This window comes from Hemiscyllium ocellatum, chromosome 14 (genome assembly GCF_020745735.1).
Source record: "Hemiscyllium ocellatum isolate sHemOce1 chromosome 14, sHemOce1.pat.X.cur, whole genome shotgun sequence".
Classification (NCBI taxonomy): Eukaryota; Metazoa; Chordata; class Chondrichthyes; order Orectolobiformes; family Hemiscylliidae; genus Hemiscyllium; species Hemiscyllium ocellatum.
This window is the reverse complement of record NC_083414.1, coordinates 46194290-46212473: the sequence shown is the minus strand read 5'-3', so window position 1 is coordinate 46212473 and position 18184 is coordinate 46194290. Positions and strand designations below refer to the sequence as shown.

At 40.4% G+C, this 18184-nt stretch overlaps 1 protein-coding gene across 1 annotated transcript in view; it reads left to right on the top strand.

The window, feature by feature from the left end:
* The window catches only part of LOC132822487 (chemokine-like protein TAFA-4), a 220941-nt gene that overhangs the window by 125381 nt on the left and 77376 nt on the right, over window positions 1-18184 (top strand). Inside the window, exon 4 of the mRNA XM_060835863.1 lies at window positions 1192-1344. Within this exon, the coding sequence (XP_060691846.1) occupies window positions 1192-1344 (153 nt within the window). The remainder of the gene's footprint in view (window positions 1-1191; window positions 1345-18184) is intronic.

Sequence of the window (18184 nt, the reverse complement as noted above, 5' to 3'; positions counted from 1 at the left end):
TCTTGCCATTGGTCAATTATATTGCCTTTATTTATTTTGAATCCTCCATTATTCTTTACATCCTTAGTGATGCCTTGTGCTGAATCAAACATACAGTAGGTGAAGCAGGGGTTGAGCTTTCAGACAGAAGCTTCTGTGACAAGCATCATAAAAAAAAGACTTTTTATTTTTAAAGTATCCCTATAATTATAGATGTTGTGCCGTCATAGATGCTGCAGTTTAAATTTAGAATAATTATTCAAGCATTTGAGGTTTTGGGCATGAGTTTGACACATTTGAGAATTAGTCAGTCTGGGGAAGTCGCTGTGAAGAGAGAACTTTTCTCGCTGGGATTTCATAAATATTCATTTGGATTAAAGAGTATTTTTACCGCGCTGACAGTTCTGTTTGAATGGGGATGTACGTCTGTTTGCGTTCCTTCGAGGTTTTTCTCTCTTTTTGTGCAATACTCACTTATAAATTAAAAATAACAATTCATTAAATTAGTTCCTTGGATTTTTGGAAAACATTTTCAGCCCCAGAGCCTCACTGGAATTTCAGCCAATTGTATCACAGAATGGCATAGCTTATTTTTGTGATGCTTCATGTTGCCAACATTACACATAGGAGGAGTTACCTCAGCCACTCTCTTAGTGCTCATGGCCATACCCCTGGAACCAGTCGCTTGCTTTCTTCCTCCTCATTTCTTTTCCATTGAAGTATACTCTGTAACAAAGGGTAGGACAATAGCCAAATAGAGAAAAGAGAAAATTGCATGTAAAACAAATTACATGTACATTTTCTACCTTCTGCACTCAAGAAATTTATATTCCATTTGCCAATTAAGGTTTTTATTGTGGATAGCCCCTTTGACCTAAGATATTTAACAAAAGTCTTCAGGTAGAACTAACACTTTCAAATTATTATTTGGGTTTAACTTGTTTTTTTTCAATCTCAGTGCATTTATTCAGTTCTATTTTAAGTACCTAAGGTCATTGAATAGCAATAGTGGATTGTGTATTTTGTTTTGGGAAATTGAAGATGGATCGAAAGACTAATGGAGTTGACATTTCAGTCTTGTCTAGTCTTATCACTTTGCTAAGACATTTCACAATGCTGTCAATGGTTGCAGCAGGGTGTTATAAATTGTCTCCCTTGGAGCTATTCCTATAAATTAGTTAACATACTGTCTATGCTTTCCTCTTCTTTCAGGTCATCAGGTCAAACAGGGCACATGCGAGGTTGTTGCTGTCCACCGGTGCTGCAACAAGAACAAAATTGAGGAACGGTCGCAAACAGTGAAATGCTCTTGTTTTCCGGGCCAAGTAGCTGGTACAACCCGAGCTCAACCTTCATGTGTTGAAGGTAAGGGGTTTGCTTCAATGTCCAACTCTTTTACCTTATGCTAAATCTCTATCACATTATTAGAACACTGATATTAACAAACAACCATCTACAGTACTTGGTTTTGTATGCAGTATACAGCTCTGTGCAATTTTAAACATCAAAAGTTTCACCAAAGTGTTGTAAAGCTACTTCTCAGTATGAATTAAAATGAAAAGGATGCAAGACTGAAGAAGTTAAAAATAACCAGCAGTTGGAAGGAATATCTTATGTCGCAGTATAACAACCACACATACCTTTACACATATTTTGTGGAACTACTGTTCTGTGCTGCTCACTGTTTGGACATCCATGTAAATAGAGAATTCCAAAGTGGTGGTTTAACATATGGACAAGAAAGAACACTTTTTGTATAGGTGCTTGAAGCTGTGCACAGAGTTAGCAAGGTTGACAGCTTAAGGTAGATGTTTTCAGATTCATGATGGAGAGATGCTGGTGTTCAAATCTAGGATTCATAAATTTTAACATTCAAAGGTGGATTGGAGGGAATAAGAGCACTGTGAGAATAATTCTCAGAGGAACAAATAAAATATGTTGACAACTAGGATTGAAGAAGTTTACACAGATAAGGGACCTACACAAGAATTTGTGCATGTGCTGGGCGAGATATACTGACATACTGGGAATAGGTAGGCAGCCTGTTGGAGAAGGATACTGGAAGAGACCCACTGCATGAGAGAAGTGATAGAGGAGCAGCATGTATTATTCCATTTTAAATGTTAACTCGGTTCTCAAAATGCTTTTATTTAGTAGTCACCCTTTTCTTTCTCTCGCTTCAGTTGCTCCTCTTGCTGATTAAGTAATTGAACTGTAATTTCTGAGAGCACTTTCGAAGTGGTCATCCAGGGACAAAATTAACAGTCACTTAGATGAATATGGATTCATTAAGAAAACCTGTATGGATTTATTAAAAGGAAATTGTGTTTAAGTAACTTGACTGAGTATTTTAATGAGGCGGCAGAGACAGTTGCTGAGGGTAATATGGTTAACGTGGTATCCATGGACTTCCAAAAGACATTGATAAAGTACAACATGTAGGGCATGTCAAAGCCCAAAGAATAAAAGGGGCAGGGCAACATGGATATAATGTTGGCCCAGTGGCAGAAAATAAAAAATAGAATTAAACTGTTGTTTTTCAGAAAATTGTGGCGTTCCCCAGACATTGGGACCATTGCTTTTCCTGTTGTATATTAATGACCTGGAATTGAGCATGTAGGGCACAATTTGAAAATTTGTAGATGACACGAAACTTGGAAATATTGTGAGCTATGAGGGGGATAATGTTAGACTTCAAGAAGAAATTAGCTAATGAAATAGTTGGAGAAATGAAGGATAATTCCAAGAAGTGTGATCATTTTGATAAAAATCAGAAAAAGCAAAAATAAAATATACAGTTCAAAAAAGGCAGTGCAGGAGCGGAGAGATAGGAGTGTAAATTGTAGAGGTTGAGCAGGTAAAAAAAGTGATTAATAAGGCATTTGGGACTCTCGGTTTTAGTAACAGAGATATAGGGCTGACATTTTCCATTTGTAGTTAGTGTGCTGTTGAGTGAGTTTCGAATGTCCAGTTCATATGGCCATGGCCTGGGATGAATTTTCTCACATGATCTCTCACTTTTCCCCACATTAATTACACAAACAAGATGTTTGGCATGTTTGTCAGGCAATCAAGGGACAAGCAAGATGGAAATGCAAGACCAGTGCTGAGACTTCCAGCTCCAACTTCTGGTGCTATATTTAAAACTAATCTGCATACCGCCTCAAATGCTGCAAGCTAGGAATGGCCCCTCGCACTCAATGTTCCCTTTCAGCTGTTTGGCCTTGCTCAGTTCCGAGTCAGGGAGGTGCTGGCAGATAAGGTTGTGGAGTGGAAAGCCAGGCTCTTTCCTATTGACCTTTAAAGGAGGCCAGGCTAAAAGAGCCAGCCACCCTGAATTGAAATTGCGGTACACATCAGGGCCAGGTCTCATGTTCAAAGGGACTCTCAGTAATGCTGCAAGATGCTTTTCTATAAGGGTAAGCACTACCATTAACTCTTTGCTACTCCACACCAAAAGGCTAGCACACAGTCTAACATTACCACTGCACAAGCATCCTCCCCAATGACTTCAAATCTCAGTATCACATGTATAAGGTCCATTCAAGGGCTCACACCCATCTCATTGTCCCAAGCTGCTAACCTTCTGTGCCCTCTGCATGTACTACTTACTAACTGGGGACACCTCACCACACCTCTTATTCGTGCATGAGCATACCTGCATCCATTGCCATCATGCTCAATCTCTTCCTTTGTCTCATTGCAGGGAAAAAGAAACAGGGCTAGACCCTGCACAGACGTTGCAACAACACTCCCCATGACTTACCTTCCATCCTCAAACTGCTTGTTGTTGACCTGTAGGACTGACTGTTGCCGCTGTATTGTTATGGCTAATCCAATTCAGTTTCTAGTCAATGATAACCCAAGGATGTTGATCATGGATAATCTATTTGGTGGCAATGCCATTGACTAGGAAAGGATGATAGATACCTATTGTTGGCGATGGTCATTGCCTGGCACTTGTATGGTGCAAATGTTACTTGTCACTTGTCAACTCAAACATGAAAACTGTTCATGTCTTGCTACATTTGGATATGGAATTCCCCAATATCTGTGGAGTCATGAAGGGAGCTGAACCTTCTGCAATTGTCAGCAAACATCTTGAAATCTGACCCAACAATGAGAGAAGGTCATTGATGAAGCAATTGAAGATGGCTGGACATTTTTATCATTGACCTTCCCTCCATCATAAGGTCAGGAGTGGAGATGCTTGCTGAAGAGTTGTGAAAAATTTCTGCATGTACAATACTGGTTTCAAAATGATGCACTAAATGAGAAATCTGAGGAGGTGAAGAGATTGAGTGAGGTGATGATGAGATAGAGCTGACGCAATCAACATTAATGTGAAACTTGATGTCTTTTCAGATGAATTCACAAAAGGGCAGTATCTAAATAAGAATTAGGAGGGGACTTTAAGAGTGCAGGGAGACATTTTTGAGGGTCAAGCTCCTACCATACTTGATCATTTGGATTGGAACCAAATGAAGGAACTGGTATCTATTGAAGTAACGCTACAGTGGCATTGGAGGAAGACGGTGTGGTTAACTGAGTCACAGTTTGCAAACAGAGGATGAGATGGAATAATTTACCACTATTAAGTTAGTCAGAAAATCAATTGTGATTTTTACAATGTGGCACTTGGAACCACAATCAAAGTGTTTAAAATTTGGCATTGTGGGGAAAAATGAACACGGACTTATAATTTGACAACAAGTTGAAGGACTTCAGAAAGTAAATGTAGGCTGGAGATATTAATAGATAAGATTCTGTGAATATGTAATTCTTTACTATGGTGATTGGTTGCCATAGAGGCCTTTGCATTTTCTTGGGGAATGTGGGTGCATGTTAGGATTGAAGGCAGATGCGTGCTTAGAGAAGGTAGAAGGCAGTAAAATTTGCTTTGAACTGCTTTAAAGAAATATAGATCTTTTATTTTATAAATGCTGGACTTTTTGTGCTATATTAGAGTTTGCATAATTTGCTTTTGGGGTCTTAGAGATTTATCATTTTGTAGATTTTATTTGACATCGTTTACCTCCCTCTGGTCATTAAATAAATTGGACAGTCTGTACGACAGCTTCAACCATACAATGATTGTGGGATGGGAAAACCTTAATACAAACAAAAATATCCCTTCGTCTTTTTCATAATTTTTGATGAACTTAGGAGTTGAAATTTGGATGCGGCCAAAATGCGTAAAAAGGATCATCTAAAAGAAAATAAATCTTCAAAAAAAGTATATAATTAGCTTCCAAATTTCTATTGTCTGTTTTGTGCTAATGCTGAAAATGGCTTTCATTGTCTTAGAGGGTAACTTACTCTGAAAACTCAAAAAACAATATTTGCAATGCTGTAATTCAAAAAAGATTAGAATTTAAAACGACAACCTGTTTATTATTGTGGCTTTGTTTCATTGACAGCAAGTTGTTGGACTGATTGCTGGTGTCAGTTGTATGGAAAAATGCATGCCCCTTATGAGAAATATTTTACTGCAACTTTGGAAGTAAAATTATGTCACTTTTTGATAAGACGTCCCCTGAGGCTTAAAATAGAATGCAAGCAACATGACATCTTTTTCAGAGGATTATATAGAATTATGATTCATTTTACTTTTCTAAAAAATTCTTTCTAATTGCACTTAATGATATTTAAACAATGAATTTGATGATTGCCATCAAAGGAATATCTACTCAGCCAAGTTAAGGTTGCCACATTTATGAGCTGTGACCTGGAAGACTTATTAATTCCTAGAACCTGAGGAAGTTGAACTGATTAGTTGAGATATACCAATTAAATCAAGCTATTTTAACAGCTATGTATTTTCAGCTGTGTAAGCTGCTTCCCCACCCTCACACTCTGACACTGTTTACAGCAATGTTAAGTTGTTGGCATGTTTTCTATAGGTCTGAACCAGCTCCCTAGTTTGATTTGTGTTTTAACCCTGTTTAAATTATTGAAGCTGCTCCATAACACTAGACATCTACAGCCTGCCAGAGGCATCAATAAAAGGGATGGAAAATAGAAGGAAAGAATTCCTGAAATAACATATATTAAATCTAAAGGAATGCTTTGAAAGGGTATGAAGTATAATTGAGAGGTTATATTCAGAAATTGATACTGGGAAGTACTTGGAACAGACACTGTTTTCTCTAGATTTGTCTTCCTCTACAAGCCACATTTCATCTTTGCAAGATATACAGTGGCACGGAGTGATAAGTTTAAGTGTTATTAGACTATAATGACCGGAACATTGGGCAAGGCTCACTGAACTATGTCTCTCAAAGTACAGAAAAATTGAAACATTAAAGTTATATTAAAGAAAATAAAATAAATATGGTATGCTTAGAGAAGGCATGTCCTATTTATCACTTCAAATTGTGCTCCTGAGAGATCCTCTGGAACTGACTTTTTAGAAAAATATACACTCTCAAGGTGAATAAGATAGCTGTCAAGGTCAGGTGACATTTTCAATTTCAACACAAGCTATCTCAAGTTTCTGGAAATTTCCTAATTAAGTTATCCTACGTTGAGTACATCTCCTTAAATGGACATTGTGGAATTGACACCTGCCATTTTTCAACATTGATTCCAAACATGGTATGAATCAATTTTAGACTCGAAGTTTGACCAGAAACTAGCTAGGTATCAATTTTGGTGAGTTTTATGGAGAGTTTCTCTCCATGAACCCTAGCAAGATTTCTCACAATATTTTCCAAAACTCACCCCATTAGCTATGCACCATACCTTGAATGGCACCTCCTCATGCTATCTTCCCTCTCATTAGAGGAAGATGTACTCACCATTGCTGAGTCTTCCAAAGATTCCTGACATTGACACCATTTTTAAAGTCCAGCTATACACAAGGTCAAGTGCAGTTAGTCAAGAACTGCCCTTCACTGGTACATGGCAAGAAGGTAACCAAAAGAAACACGTCTCAAAAAGTATGCCAACACCTCATTGTGAATATGTGTGCATTCATAAATCTATTGCGATTTAAGAAACAAGCTGCACATCTTAAATGTCCTTCGTATCACCCTGCCTAAGGCAGTGCTACTCTTTACCTCGTGTCCGATGTAGCCTAACATCTTCTTATTGTTCCATGAAGGACCATCAAAACATTTGCTTGTGTTCAGCATCAGCAAAGTGAAGAATAGACAAACAGAAACTGTATTTGCCTCTGGGAACAGACACGACTGCTTTCCTTTTGAGCAGCAAAGTTTATAGCCAGTGATGATCACTGCACCCACATCTCATCTGTTGGGTCTGGCTGTCAATTAAGTTCTGATTTGCTTGTTGCAGTTGACACTATAGTGCTCAATCATGCAGAACATGATGTTCCTTTGCTCAATATCCTCATCTTCCTCTTGGGAAACCAGCTCTTTAGAGTGCATCGCATCCACTCATTATGTGCTGCAGCTATGTGGAATATTCTCAGATTATACGTCACACTCTGTCTGGTGTGTACTGTAAGCTTTCACACTCCTACTCCCTCCACCCCAGATTACAGCCATACATCAACTTAAGCAACAGAACTTCAACTTCAGATACCTGTCATAAGAAATAGGAACATGAGTGAGTTATTCAGCCCATCATGGTTACCCCACTACTGCACAAGATCATGGCTGATCTGCCTCAGGCTCCAACTTCCTTTTTGTGGCAACTCCTCATAGCCTATAACTCCTTGATATTTTAAAAATCTCTCTACCTCCTCTTTTAGTGATCTAGCCTCCACAACTCTTTGAGGTAGAAATTCCAGACATTCACTACTGTGTGGAAAAATAAATTCTGTTGCACCGTGATTCAGTGATTAGCACTGCTGCCTCACAGCACCAGGGTCCCAGGTTTGATTCCAGCCTTGGGCGACTGTCTGTGTGGAGTTTGCACATTCTCCCTGTGCCTGCCTGGGTTTCCTCCGGGTGTTCCGGTTTCCTCCCACAGGTCCAAAGGTACGCAGGTGAGGTGAATTGGCCATGCTAAATTGCCCATAGTGTTAGGTACATTAGCCAGAGGGAAATGGGACTGGGCAGGTTACTCTTAGGGCAGCACGGTGGCACAGTGGTTAGCACTGCTGCCTCACAGCGCCAGAGACCCGGGTTCAATTCCTGCCTGTGTGGAGTTTGCACGTTCTCCCCGTGTCTGCGTGGGTTTCCTCCGGGTGCTCCGGTTTCCTCCCACAGTCCAAAGATGTGCAGGTCAGGTGAATTGGCCATGCTAAATTGCCCGTAGTGTTAGGTAAGGGGTAAATGTAGGGGTAGGGGTATGGGTAGGTTGCGCTTCGGCGGGTCGGTGTGGACTTGTTGGGCTGAAGGGCCTGTTTCCACACTGTAAGTAATCTAATCTAATCTTTGGAGGATCAGTATGGACTTATTGGGCTGAAGGGCCTGTTTCCACACTGTAGGGAATCTAATCTTAGTTTCACATGAGTGTCCTCTTATTCGGTAATTATATCTCCGAATTTGACGGTCCTCCATGAGTCAAAACATATTGTCAGTATCAACCCTGTTAAATCACCTCAAAATCCGATGTGTTTCAATGAGATCACATTTCATTCTTTTAAATTCAAATGAATAAAAGCCTAATCTAATTAACCTGATAAATCGAGTCCTTCATGCTTTCTGTTTCTCTACCTTCTTGAACAGAGGCATCCTATTAGTGGTTTCACAATTCCTGAAACCTTCCCGAATATAACAATAAATGTTTAGGCTACTTTTGCAGTTACTTATTTTAAAACCTTGCATGTAGGCCCTGGTGATTCGTCTGTCTTCAGACATATAATTTCTCAAATACGTTGTCCTTCATGTCAGAGACTGTTGCAAAACTTTTCTCCCACTAGGACCTTCCTTATCTGAAATCTTCGGAATATTTAAATGTCCTTCACTAGGAAAACTGATGTAAAAGTGGTTCAAATTATCTGCTGTTTCTCTATCTCCAATCTCAATTCCCCAGTTTAATCTATAATGGGTTGCTGGAGACTTTAGCCATTCTCTCATTTTCTTTACTTGCAGAAGTGTGTGCTGCTTGTTTTCACGTTTCATATCAAACTTACTTTTAGAATCAAATTTCTCCCTATTTATCAGCTTCTTAGTTATCTGGCAAGTGTGGTAGGTCAGAGAATTTTTTTAGGAACCAGCTAAAAAATCTGAAAAAAAATCCTTTGACCTACCATTCTTGCTGCTTTTATACCTTAGTTTTTGATTGGTTACTCTCCATGACTGTTTTGTTAATTGTGGATGGTTTATCCTTCTCATCGAGTCCTTTTTGTGACCAGAGTAAATTTTTTCTGAGAGCTGTGAAACATCTACTTAAAGGTGTGCCATTCCTGTTCAATTGACCTTCCCCAGGTCTATTTTCCCAGTCTGATTTAGATAAGACCTCTGTGATTTATACCTCTGTGATTGTGAAAATCAGATTGGTAGCAGATCTCAAGAAAAAGAATTTGAGGAATGTCTGAAGCATCTTGTGGTAGAGCCCATTAGAGAACTAAATTTTGGATTTGGTAATGTGTAATGAACCAACGGTGGAAGTAATCTATGTGGACTTCAGCAAGGTGTTTGACAAGGTTCCTCACAGTAGACCGGCTATCAAGGCTGGATCACATGGTGTCAGTGACAGTGAGCCATTTGGATACAGAACTAGCTTAAAGGTAGGAGAGAGAGGGTGGTGGAGGAGGGTTGTTTTTCACACTGGAGACCTTTGACCAGCGGTGTGCCACAAGGATTGGTGCTGGGTTCACTGCTTTTTATCATTCATATAAATGATTTGGATGTGAATACAGGACAAACAGTAAGTAAGTTTGCATATGACACCAAACCTGTTGCTGTAGTGGACAGTGAAGAAGGTTATCTTGGAGAACGATGGGACCTTGATCAGATAGGCCGAGGAATGGCAGATAGAGTTTAATTAAGATAAATGCGAGGTGCTACATTTTGGAAAGGCAAATCAGGGCCGGACTTATACACTTAATAGGAGGGTCCTGGAAATAGTTGCCAAACAAAGAGACCTTGGGGTGCAGGTTCATAGTCCCTTGAAAATCGAGTCACAGTTAGACAGGTTAGGGAAGAAGGCATTTACCATACTTGCCTTTATGATCAGTGCATTGAGTTTAGGAGTTGAGACGTCACGTTGCAGTTGCATAGGACAGTGGTTAGGCTTCATTTGGAATGTTGCCTACAATTTTAGATGCCCTTCATGGGAATTATGTACAGGCCTCTAGAAGTTTTCAGGATGTGGAGAAGAAAATAAATCCGGAGATAGAAAAGGCATGTAAGAAAAGGCAGAATAAAATAATCACGGGGGATTAATGCTCTTGCATTCACAATGGTCATCGAAAACCATCACCATCTTCAATTATTGTCAGATGACTCCCTCCAGAATGCTACAGGAGGCATTGCCAAGTGTTCCCAGTTGACAATGCATAAATTTAGAAGACAAATGACCCGTGACGTTTTTTTGCCAGAGCTGACAATTATGCACACCTTCTTTGCAATAACAACAGTCAGAATGAATGTGCTTTCAGACTTACAGTTTGTCTGTCTTCACAGAGGTGTAGGGCCTCATTACAAAGTCAATATAAGACACTCCTGGATCACAGTGGAGAATTGCCAACCACAAGGGCATCTGTTGCCTCAATGTGCAGCTGGTGTACTGTCAAAGGAAGATCTCTGCATGTATGCACTAGAATCCTTGGGAGTTCTCATTATGTAGTAGCTTTCTGTTAGTTTGGACATGCAACAAAATGGTGGCTGCAAGATGATAAAAATGCCCACTTCAAATTTGCTGATAAGACACCTCAGGACATGAAAAATGAAACCCCAATAGCGCTATGGTGAATGCTATATCAACGATAGAGTTTTGGTTGTATTTCAGTATGCAGCAGTCAAGGTCTTCAGAGTGATCATGGTGTACATGATGTACACAGAGCAATATTTGCATCTATAGGATTTGCATTCTGAGATGAATAAGAGGGGGAGGAAGAGCAAAAAGATTTAGAGGATGAAAATGATGGCAATGCACTCCTAATTGCTCACATTTACTGCCTGGGATCAAAGGATGCTTTTATTAATATAGGGTTCAATTAGGCTACACTATATCACAAGCATATGAAAGGACCATTATTCCCATTACATTTTCCAAACCAGTCTCACAAATCAGTCTTGCAATTGACCACACTGTTTGACCAACTCCCCACTCATCCCATTAATGCATATTTCCAATTCTGTATCAATGAATGTGACTTGCACCAAGGGATGCACCGAATAGAAATGTGGTGCAAATAATATTCATGTGAACTAACTAAACTTAAGTCAACACTGTCTCTTAGATCCTGTGCAAAACCTTGTGCAAATACATAACTTTACTCTCCCTTTATGCAGAATGCTGATAAGAGTTCCTGCTGGTAAGAGTCAGTTAACTAAGAAATTAAAGAATTAAATAGAATAACATTTCACTTGGATTGAGTATCTACAAGGAGCATTCCTAAGAAACATGTTAAAACTTTGCTTTGTTGCTTATTTCAACATCTTCCTACACTGGTTTATATAGACGTTTTTTTTGTGAAATATGCTACATCGTCCATTCTTTGGCTTCAGCAGTGGTAGAAGGTCAGATCATTGTTCTGAATCCTGTAATGCTCTTGACCAACATTGTCTGACTGTTGAAGCCTGTAAAGACCCTCCAAAAGGATCCTCTGTTTCGTGGAAGAATAGGAGACAGGGCAGTACATGAGGTTCTTACTGAAGACAGTGATGGGAGGCGGAAGAATTTTGAATGCAATTCTCTATTGCATGTCCCTTTTGACCATCATCTCTGTCATGAGCCAATAGCATGTCATTGCTATCATTGTGGCAGTGAACTCTTCATTGCAGACTAAGTCATTATGGTAGGGTTAAGATGAAAGTATGTGACATTCAGTTTGCAATGACGTTCATGATAGCCTTCACAGTCTAGATCACAACAACAAGACATGCATGATTGCTACATTGATGTTCACAAAGCTGGTCAATCTCTCCAAACAAGAGAAGTTTACTGCCATGCCCTTACGCTTGAGGTGGACTCCTCAATTCTCACTGCAGTATGTGAGCAAGTCCCCTATCATTGCGTCACCCATTGTTCTCTGTTGCTCAATGATTCTGTTTTTCATCAATGGCCTTTTAGGGTACAGTACCTGTATCTATTTGAACATAGTTTTTTAAGGGCTGCCTTTTGTGATGTGAACTCTCCACTGCTGTCCCTTTGCCAATACAGAGGAACCTTGATTATCTCAATATCAATTATCCGAATTTCGGATTATCCGAAGAAGATGTCAAGGTCCCGATAGAAACATTAAATCAAAGAGGTGTTTCAACACTGATAGTGCCTTTTGTTTACAATGATTAAAAATGAATTTGGCTTATTGAAATGCTGCTGAGAACAGTGCTGGACATTAATGGGAGCCCAGGCACCATCTCCTAATGACTGATTGCTTGCCCTCTCTCTCTCTCTCTCTCCACACTTACCCTGGAGTTCGACACAGGGGTGTACCCTAAACCCCCTTCCCCAGAAAACCTCCCCAACATTGGCCCGTAGAGGGCAGAGGTGGAACTTGACACAAAGTTGCAGTAAAAAGGTCTTTGTGTGTGAGTGTAATTTTGAGACTCACCCCACAAAGGCAGCAGTAGTCTTTACTGTTGGTGTACAGTCTGGCTTCTCCAGAGTGGGGCTGAGGGGAGGTGGGGGCGTGGTCATGGGGGCTCACAGGGATGAGAAAGCACAGGAGGGCAAGGGGGGACCCTGGTTGGACAGGGTGGATAGAGGGTGAGTGGCTGGGTAAGACGGGGGAGGGGCAGGGGCGAATGGGGGGGCAGGGGCGTGGACAGGGATGTGGATGGTGGATGAGGGCAGATGGGGGGGCTGGGGTGTGGACGGGGCTGCGGATGGTGGGTGGGGATGGATGAGGGGCGGTGTTAGAGAAGGTGGGGGCAGGAGTGGTGTGCGGATGTGGGGGTGGTGATGGGGGGCAGGAACTCACGTGCGGTGTGCTGCTGCCTAGTGTCCTGAACGGGAGCGGACTTAGCAAATGCTCGCTGTGTCAATCCCATTGAACTGATGGGGGTGGGGGGGGTGGTAGGCTTTATCAATGCTGCAGGTTGCTTATGCACAGGTGTGTCTCTGCTCAGAAACAAACCCTGAGACAGAGAGAGGGAGCAAGGCAGGCAAAGTGAGGAAAAAAGAAACTTCAGAAAACTCCGAGCCCCAGAGGAGAGGCATTGAATCCAGTTAAGCAATAATCAATTATCTGAACAAAATACTATCTGTGCATCTCATTCGGATAATCGAGGTTCCTCTGTACTCACTTGTAAAGTGTGAGTCGCCAGATGTAAACTCAACTGTCAATATGAGTATCTGTTTGTATGTAGCATGCATGAGTTGTGGGATTGTGTATTCGCAGGAGATCTCAGCATCTCTGATTGTCCTCCACAATCTCTCACATGCCTGAGGGTATTGTGGGGAATGTAAGATATGAATAAGCACTGGCAAGACAAAAAGATGCCAAGCTATCATTATGCAGTTTATGATATTTCACTCACTGTTGAGAAATCAAGTCAACATAACTAGAGCCTATGACATGTAGGTGGCTAATAATTAATTGAATCATGAAGCTGGGAGCATCACTGCTAATGTAATTTAACAAATGAGTGCAAGTTTATTACACAACACAAAAATCATCTATATGATATTTTAGAAAGATCTTGAAATAAGCTTCAAAACAAAATTGAAGCCTATATCCCAGGTATCTTTTCTGATCACCTAAACCTTTCGTCAAGACAGCTTGAAAACTTCTACACAAACTCTCATAGCACAGAGACTTTATAAATGTAAACTATTCTTTTATGGTGAAACTGTTGGCTTGAAGCGGAAATCCTGATTTTTATGAGCTGAAATCGACCACTATTGGTATCATGGATTTTATGGTCAACTTTGTATGCATTTCATTATTTAACAGCACAGGGACCCTACACGGCACTTCGTGAAGTCACATGCCTTTATGGAAGTTATATCTGCAGTTTGCTGTTCCAACTTACTTTCTGACTTCCAAAAAACAAAACAAGTTATCTTCTCACAATGGAGACTACTCATCTTTTCCTAAAAATATATTTTTATTGGAAAAATAGATTTTTTAATATTACAACAATACAAAAATACAACACAAGTAAAAGAGAATCCAACCCTCCCTCATGTACAAATGTATAAACACATATAGAAAAGTATAGAATAAGAAAAGCCAAACTGGCTATTTAACAAAATTAATAAATAATAACCAACAACAAATGAATAAGTAGTACTAACTCAGCCCAGCCAAACAAAATCCTCATACATTCACAGTTCCTCCTCTCTGGATATTGGACTCATGAAACACAATTGTTACGGCTATATAAAAGCCCTTGTTAGTGTGGCAGATAAATCTGTGTCCAGGTACTCCAAAAAGGGCTACCATGTCTTATAAAAATTCTTAGTTTTGTGTTATACCACATTTGTGAGAAAATCCAAGAGAATATGCTCCATAACAATTTTCTGCCAATCCAACAGGCCCGGCGGGTTTTCGGATATCCAACCTAGCAAGATATTCTTTCTTGCACAGAACGTGAGAATATTGAAAAGTCTTTTCTTATGCACGTCTGCACGGAATACAGTGGGCGGGGAGGAAGGAGAGAGATAGGGTCCTTCTCCACCCTTACACCCAAAATCCTCTCCATTGCACCCACCACAGCACACCAATTTGTTTGAAGTCTATCGCAAGACCAGAGACAATGGGTAAGAGTGCCCGTACAGACCTTGCACTTGGGACATGCTGAAGCTACCCCTGGTTTAAATTTTGACAATCAGTCTGGAGCCAAGTGGACCCTGTGGAGAATCTTCAATGATAAAATATGGGTCCTATTGCATATTGATATCTTCCTTGAATTGTCCCAAATATCCTCCCATGCCTCTGAGGAAACTTCAACACTCAGCTCTCTCTCCTATACCTTGCAGAGGCGATCAAACTCAGCTGAGGTGGCACCCTCAATTGATGATATAAAGTACTGACAGAAACTAGCACTTAACACCCCCCCTCTCTATGTCAGATTATTAAGGATCAGTCAAAAGTGTTGTTTTTATTTGAATAAAATCCCTAACTTGAAAAAGTAAGAGGTCTCTATTAGATAACTCCTACTTCCGTACTAGCTGATTGAAGGACATCATTATGTCTCCCTCAAATAAATCACCCATGCAAGACACACTCCAAGCTGCCCAACATTTAAATCCGGAATCTATCATCCCCAGTTGAAAACCTGGCATACTCACTAAAGTTGTAATCGAAGATGTTTTGCCATATTGCCTTCTCTCTGCTGAATTGCCCTCAGTGCTTTAACAGTATTGATGACTATTGGGTTATGGTAATATTTCCTAACTGTCCTCATTTTGTCTAAAAACAGCAAACTGGTAAGGGGGCACCTTGCCTGGGAGGCTTCGATATCTAGCCACATTGAAAGAGGGTCCCCACAAGCAGGACAAAAGCGAACTTAGTTGGTAATTTTAATGTCTGAGGGTACATTCCTCCCAATCTGTGAGGCAATTGCAGTTTAGCTAAATTAATGAGGGGCCACTTACAATGCCTGAGTGTTTGCTTATTGAAAATCTGGGAAGCATCTGTATAGGGTACAGCAAATGGGGGAGAATATTCATCTTAATAAGCGCTATCCGACCCAACACGAGACTCGAAGTGCTTCCCACCTTTGAAGATTTTGTTCAATTTTATCAAATAATTGGATAAAATTGGCTTTGAACAGCCAATCCAGAACTGAATATGCCCAAGTACACAAAACCCCTCTGTGGCCACCTAATTGGGAATCTATAGTCACCCTCAAGACCTAGCTCCTTCGTAAGACCACCCACAGGCATAGCCTCTGATTTCGCAAAATTAATCTTGTACCCCAAAAAATGCATGAATGCATTGTTTCAGGCAAGGCACTGAATCTGCTGGCTTTGTTAAAAAAAAAATTAGGACATTGCCTGCATACAACAAAATCTTATGTAATTTTGACCCTAGTTTTGGAACTGATATATTGGGATCCCCACTAATGGCCTCTGTCAATGGTTCAATCACCAACGTAAAATGCAGTGGTGAAAGGGGACAGCCCTGCCGGCTGCCCCTAAAAATATTAAAATTGCTTGATCGTATCCCATTGGTGATAACCGCCGTGAGGGGGCCACCATAGAGAACCTTTATCCATCTTATAAAGACTTTGCCTAAACCAAACCGATCGAGAGTATAGAAAAGGTACAATCACTCAACTCGGTCAAATACCTTCTCTGCATTTAGAAAAATCAGCAATCCCTGTACTGACTGTTGTTGACTTGCTTGAATTACATTAAGCAGCCTCCTAATGTTATTCTAGCATCTGTGAACCTTTATGAAGACCGTATGACCTCTTTAATAATAGAAGGTAACACAGTCTCCAGCCTTAACATGAGAGTCTTATAGAGGATTTTAAAGTCCACAATTAAGAGTGAGATTGGCCTGTATGAAGCCCAGTCTTCTTGGTCCTTCCCTTTTTTAAGAATAAGTGAAATATTGGCCTTTCTCAGAGATGGTGGGAGACAATCGTGACTGTATGAATCATTAAACATATTGAGCATCGGGCCTGACAGTATACTTAGAAATTCCTTGTAGAATTCACTGGGAAGTCCGTCAGGACCAGGTGCCTTTCCACTCTGAAGCTGTCTCACAGCTTCCTGCACTTCTTGCTCTGATAAGGAGGCACTGAGAAAGGACTGTTGTTCGGGAGTCACGCCCAGGAGCTTCAGATCCTTAAAAAAAATTCCAATTTGGCCTGCCCCTCCCCACAATCCTCGGATTGGCTTAACTTTGAGTAACATCTCTGGAACGCCACATTAATCTTTTTAGAATCACTGTTAGATTCCCAGACCCTTCCCTAATCGCTTTAATGGCTTGTGGGTACTCCTTTACCTGGTGAGATACACTAAGTATTTGCCTGGCTTGTCACTGCTCTTATAACCTTTGCTTTGCAAAAGCCAGCTCCTTCTTTACCGTCTGCATGAGCATGAAATATAATGCGGATAGAAGTGCTGTAATCATCTGTAGTTTGACCAAGGGTCTGTCGAAGCAAGCCTTCTTGACTGCCTTCAACCGTGCTTCAAGGAGATGTGCTGCTCACCCTTCTGCCGCTTCCTACTGGCGGAATAGAAAATAACTAACCCCCTAGCATAGGCTTTGGCAGTTTCCCAGAGGATGGATGAACTACCTATCGAGCCTAAGTTGATGTCTAGGAACACCTGAAATTTCCTAGAGAAATACTCACAAACTTATTATCCTTGAGGATAAAGGGATCCATTTGCCATTGCCTCGAACCCACTGTAACCTCCTTAATCTTAACCATAATGTACAGTGGAGCATGATCAGAGGTGGTAATATTACCAATCGTACATGATACCACCAAATCCAGGGGTCAGAAAAAAATCAACCCTAGTATGATATCTGTGCAGATTGGAGAAAAACGTAAAATCCCTGCCTGTAGGGTGGGACGTCCACCAACCATAATTTCCCACACAGACCCACTAACTGTTTTGTTTGTATAGAGGGTATCGAGGGTCCTTTGGGCAACCTGTTTACTGTGAGATCCATGAGACAGTTAAAATCTCCCTCTATAATGATGTGCCGGGACTCGAGACTTATTAGTTTAGAAAAAGCATCTACCAAAAGTTTAAAGGGATGAGCTGGTTGGCAATAAACATTTAAAACACCATATTCTTCCCCAGTTATCAAGGCTTTAAGAATTACAAACCTCCCGTGTGTGTCTTTAAAACACTCTAATAACTTAAATGGGAGATTCTTCCTAACCAATATAGTCACTCCCCTATTTCTGGTATTAAATAATGAAAAATAAACTCCGTCAAAGATATTCTTCTGTAATTTAAGATGCTCCTTGTCATCCAAGTATGTCTCCTGTAATAAAGCAATATCCACCTTCTCCTTTCTAAGACTCAAGAGTACCTTCTTCCCTTTAATTGGTGAGTGACTTCCCTTTATATTCCAGGTACACCATTTAATCAAGTCATTAGCCATAACCTTTTGCAATAACATTTTAAATTCCAGATAGGAGGAGCCCAAACCACAAATTGCTAGCCTTAGTGTCCATCAAATATAAAACTACATATACTAAAACCA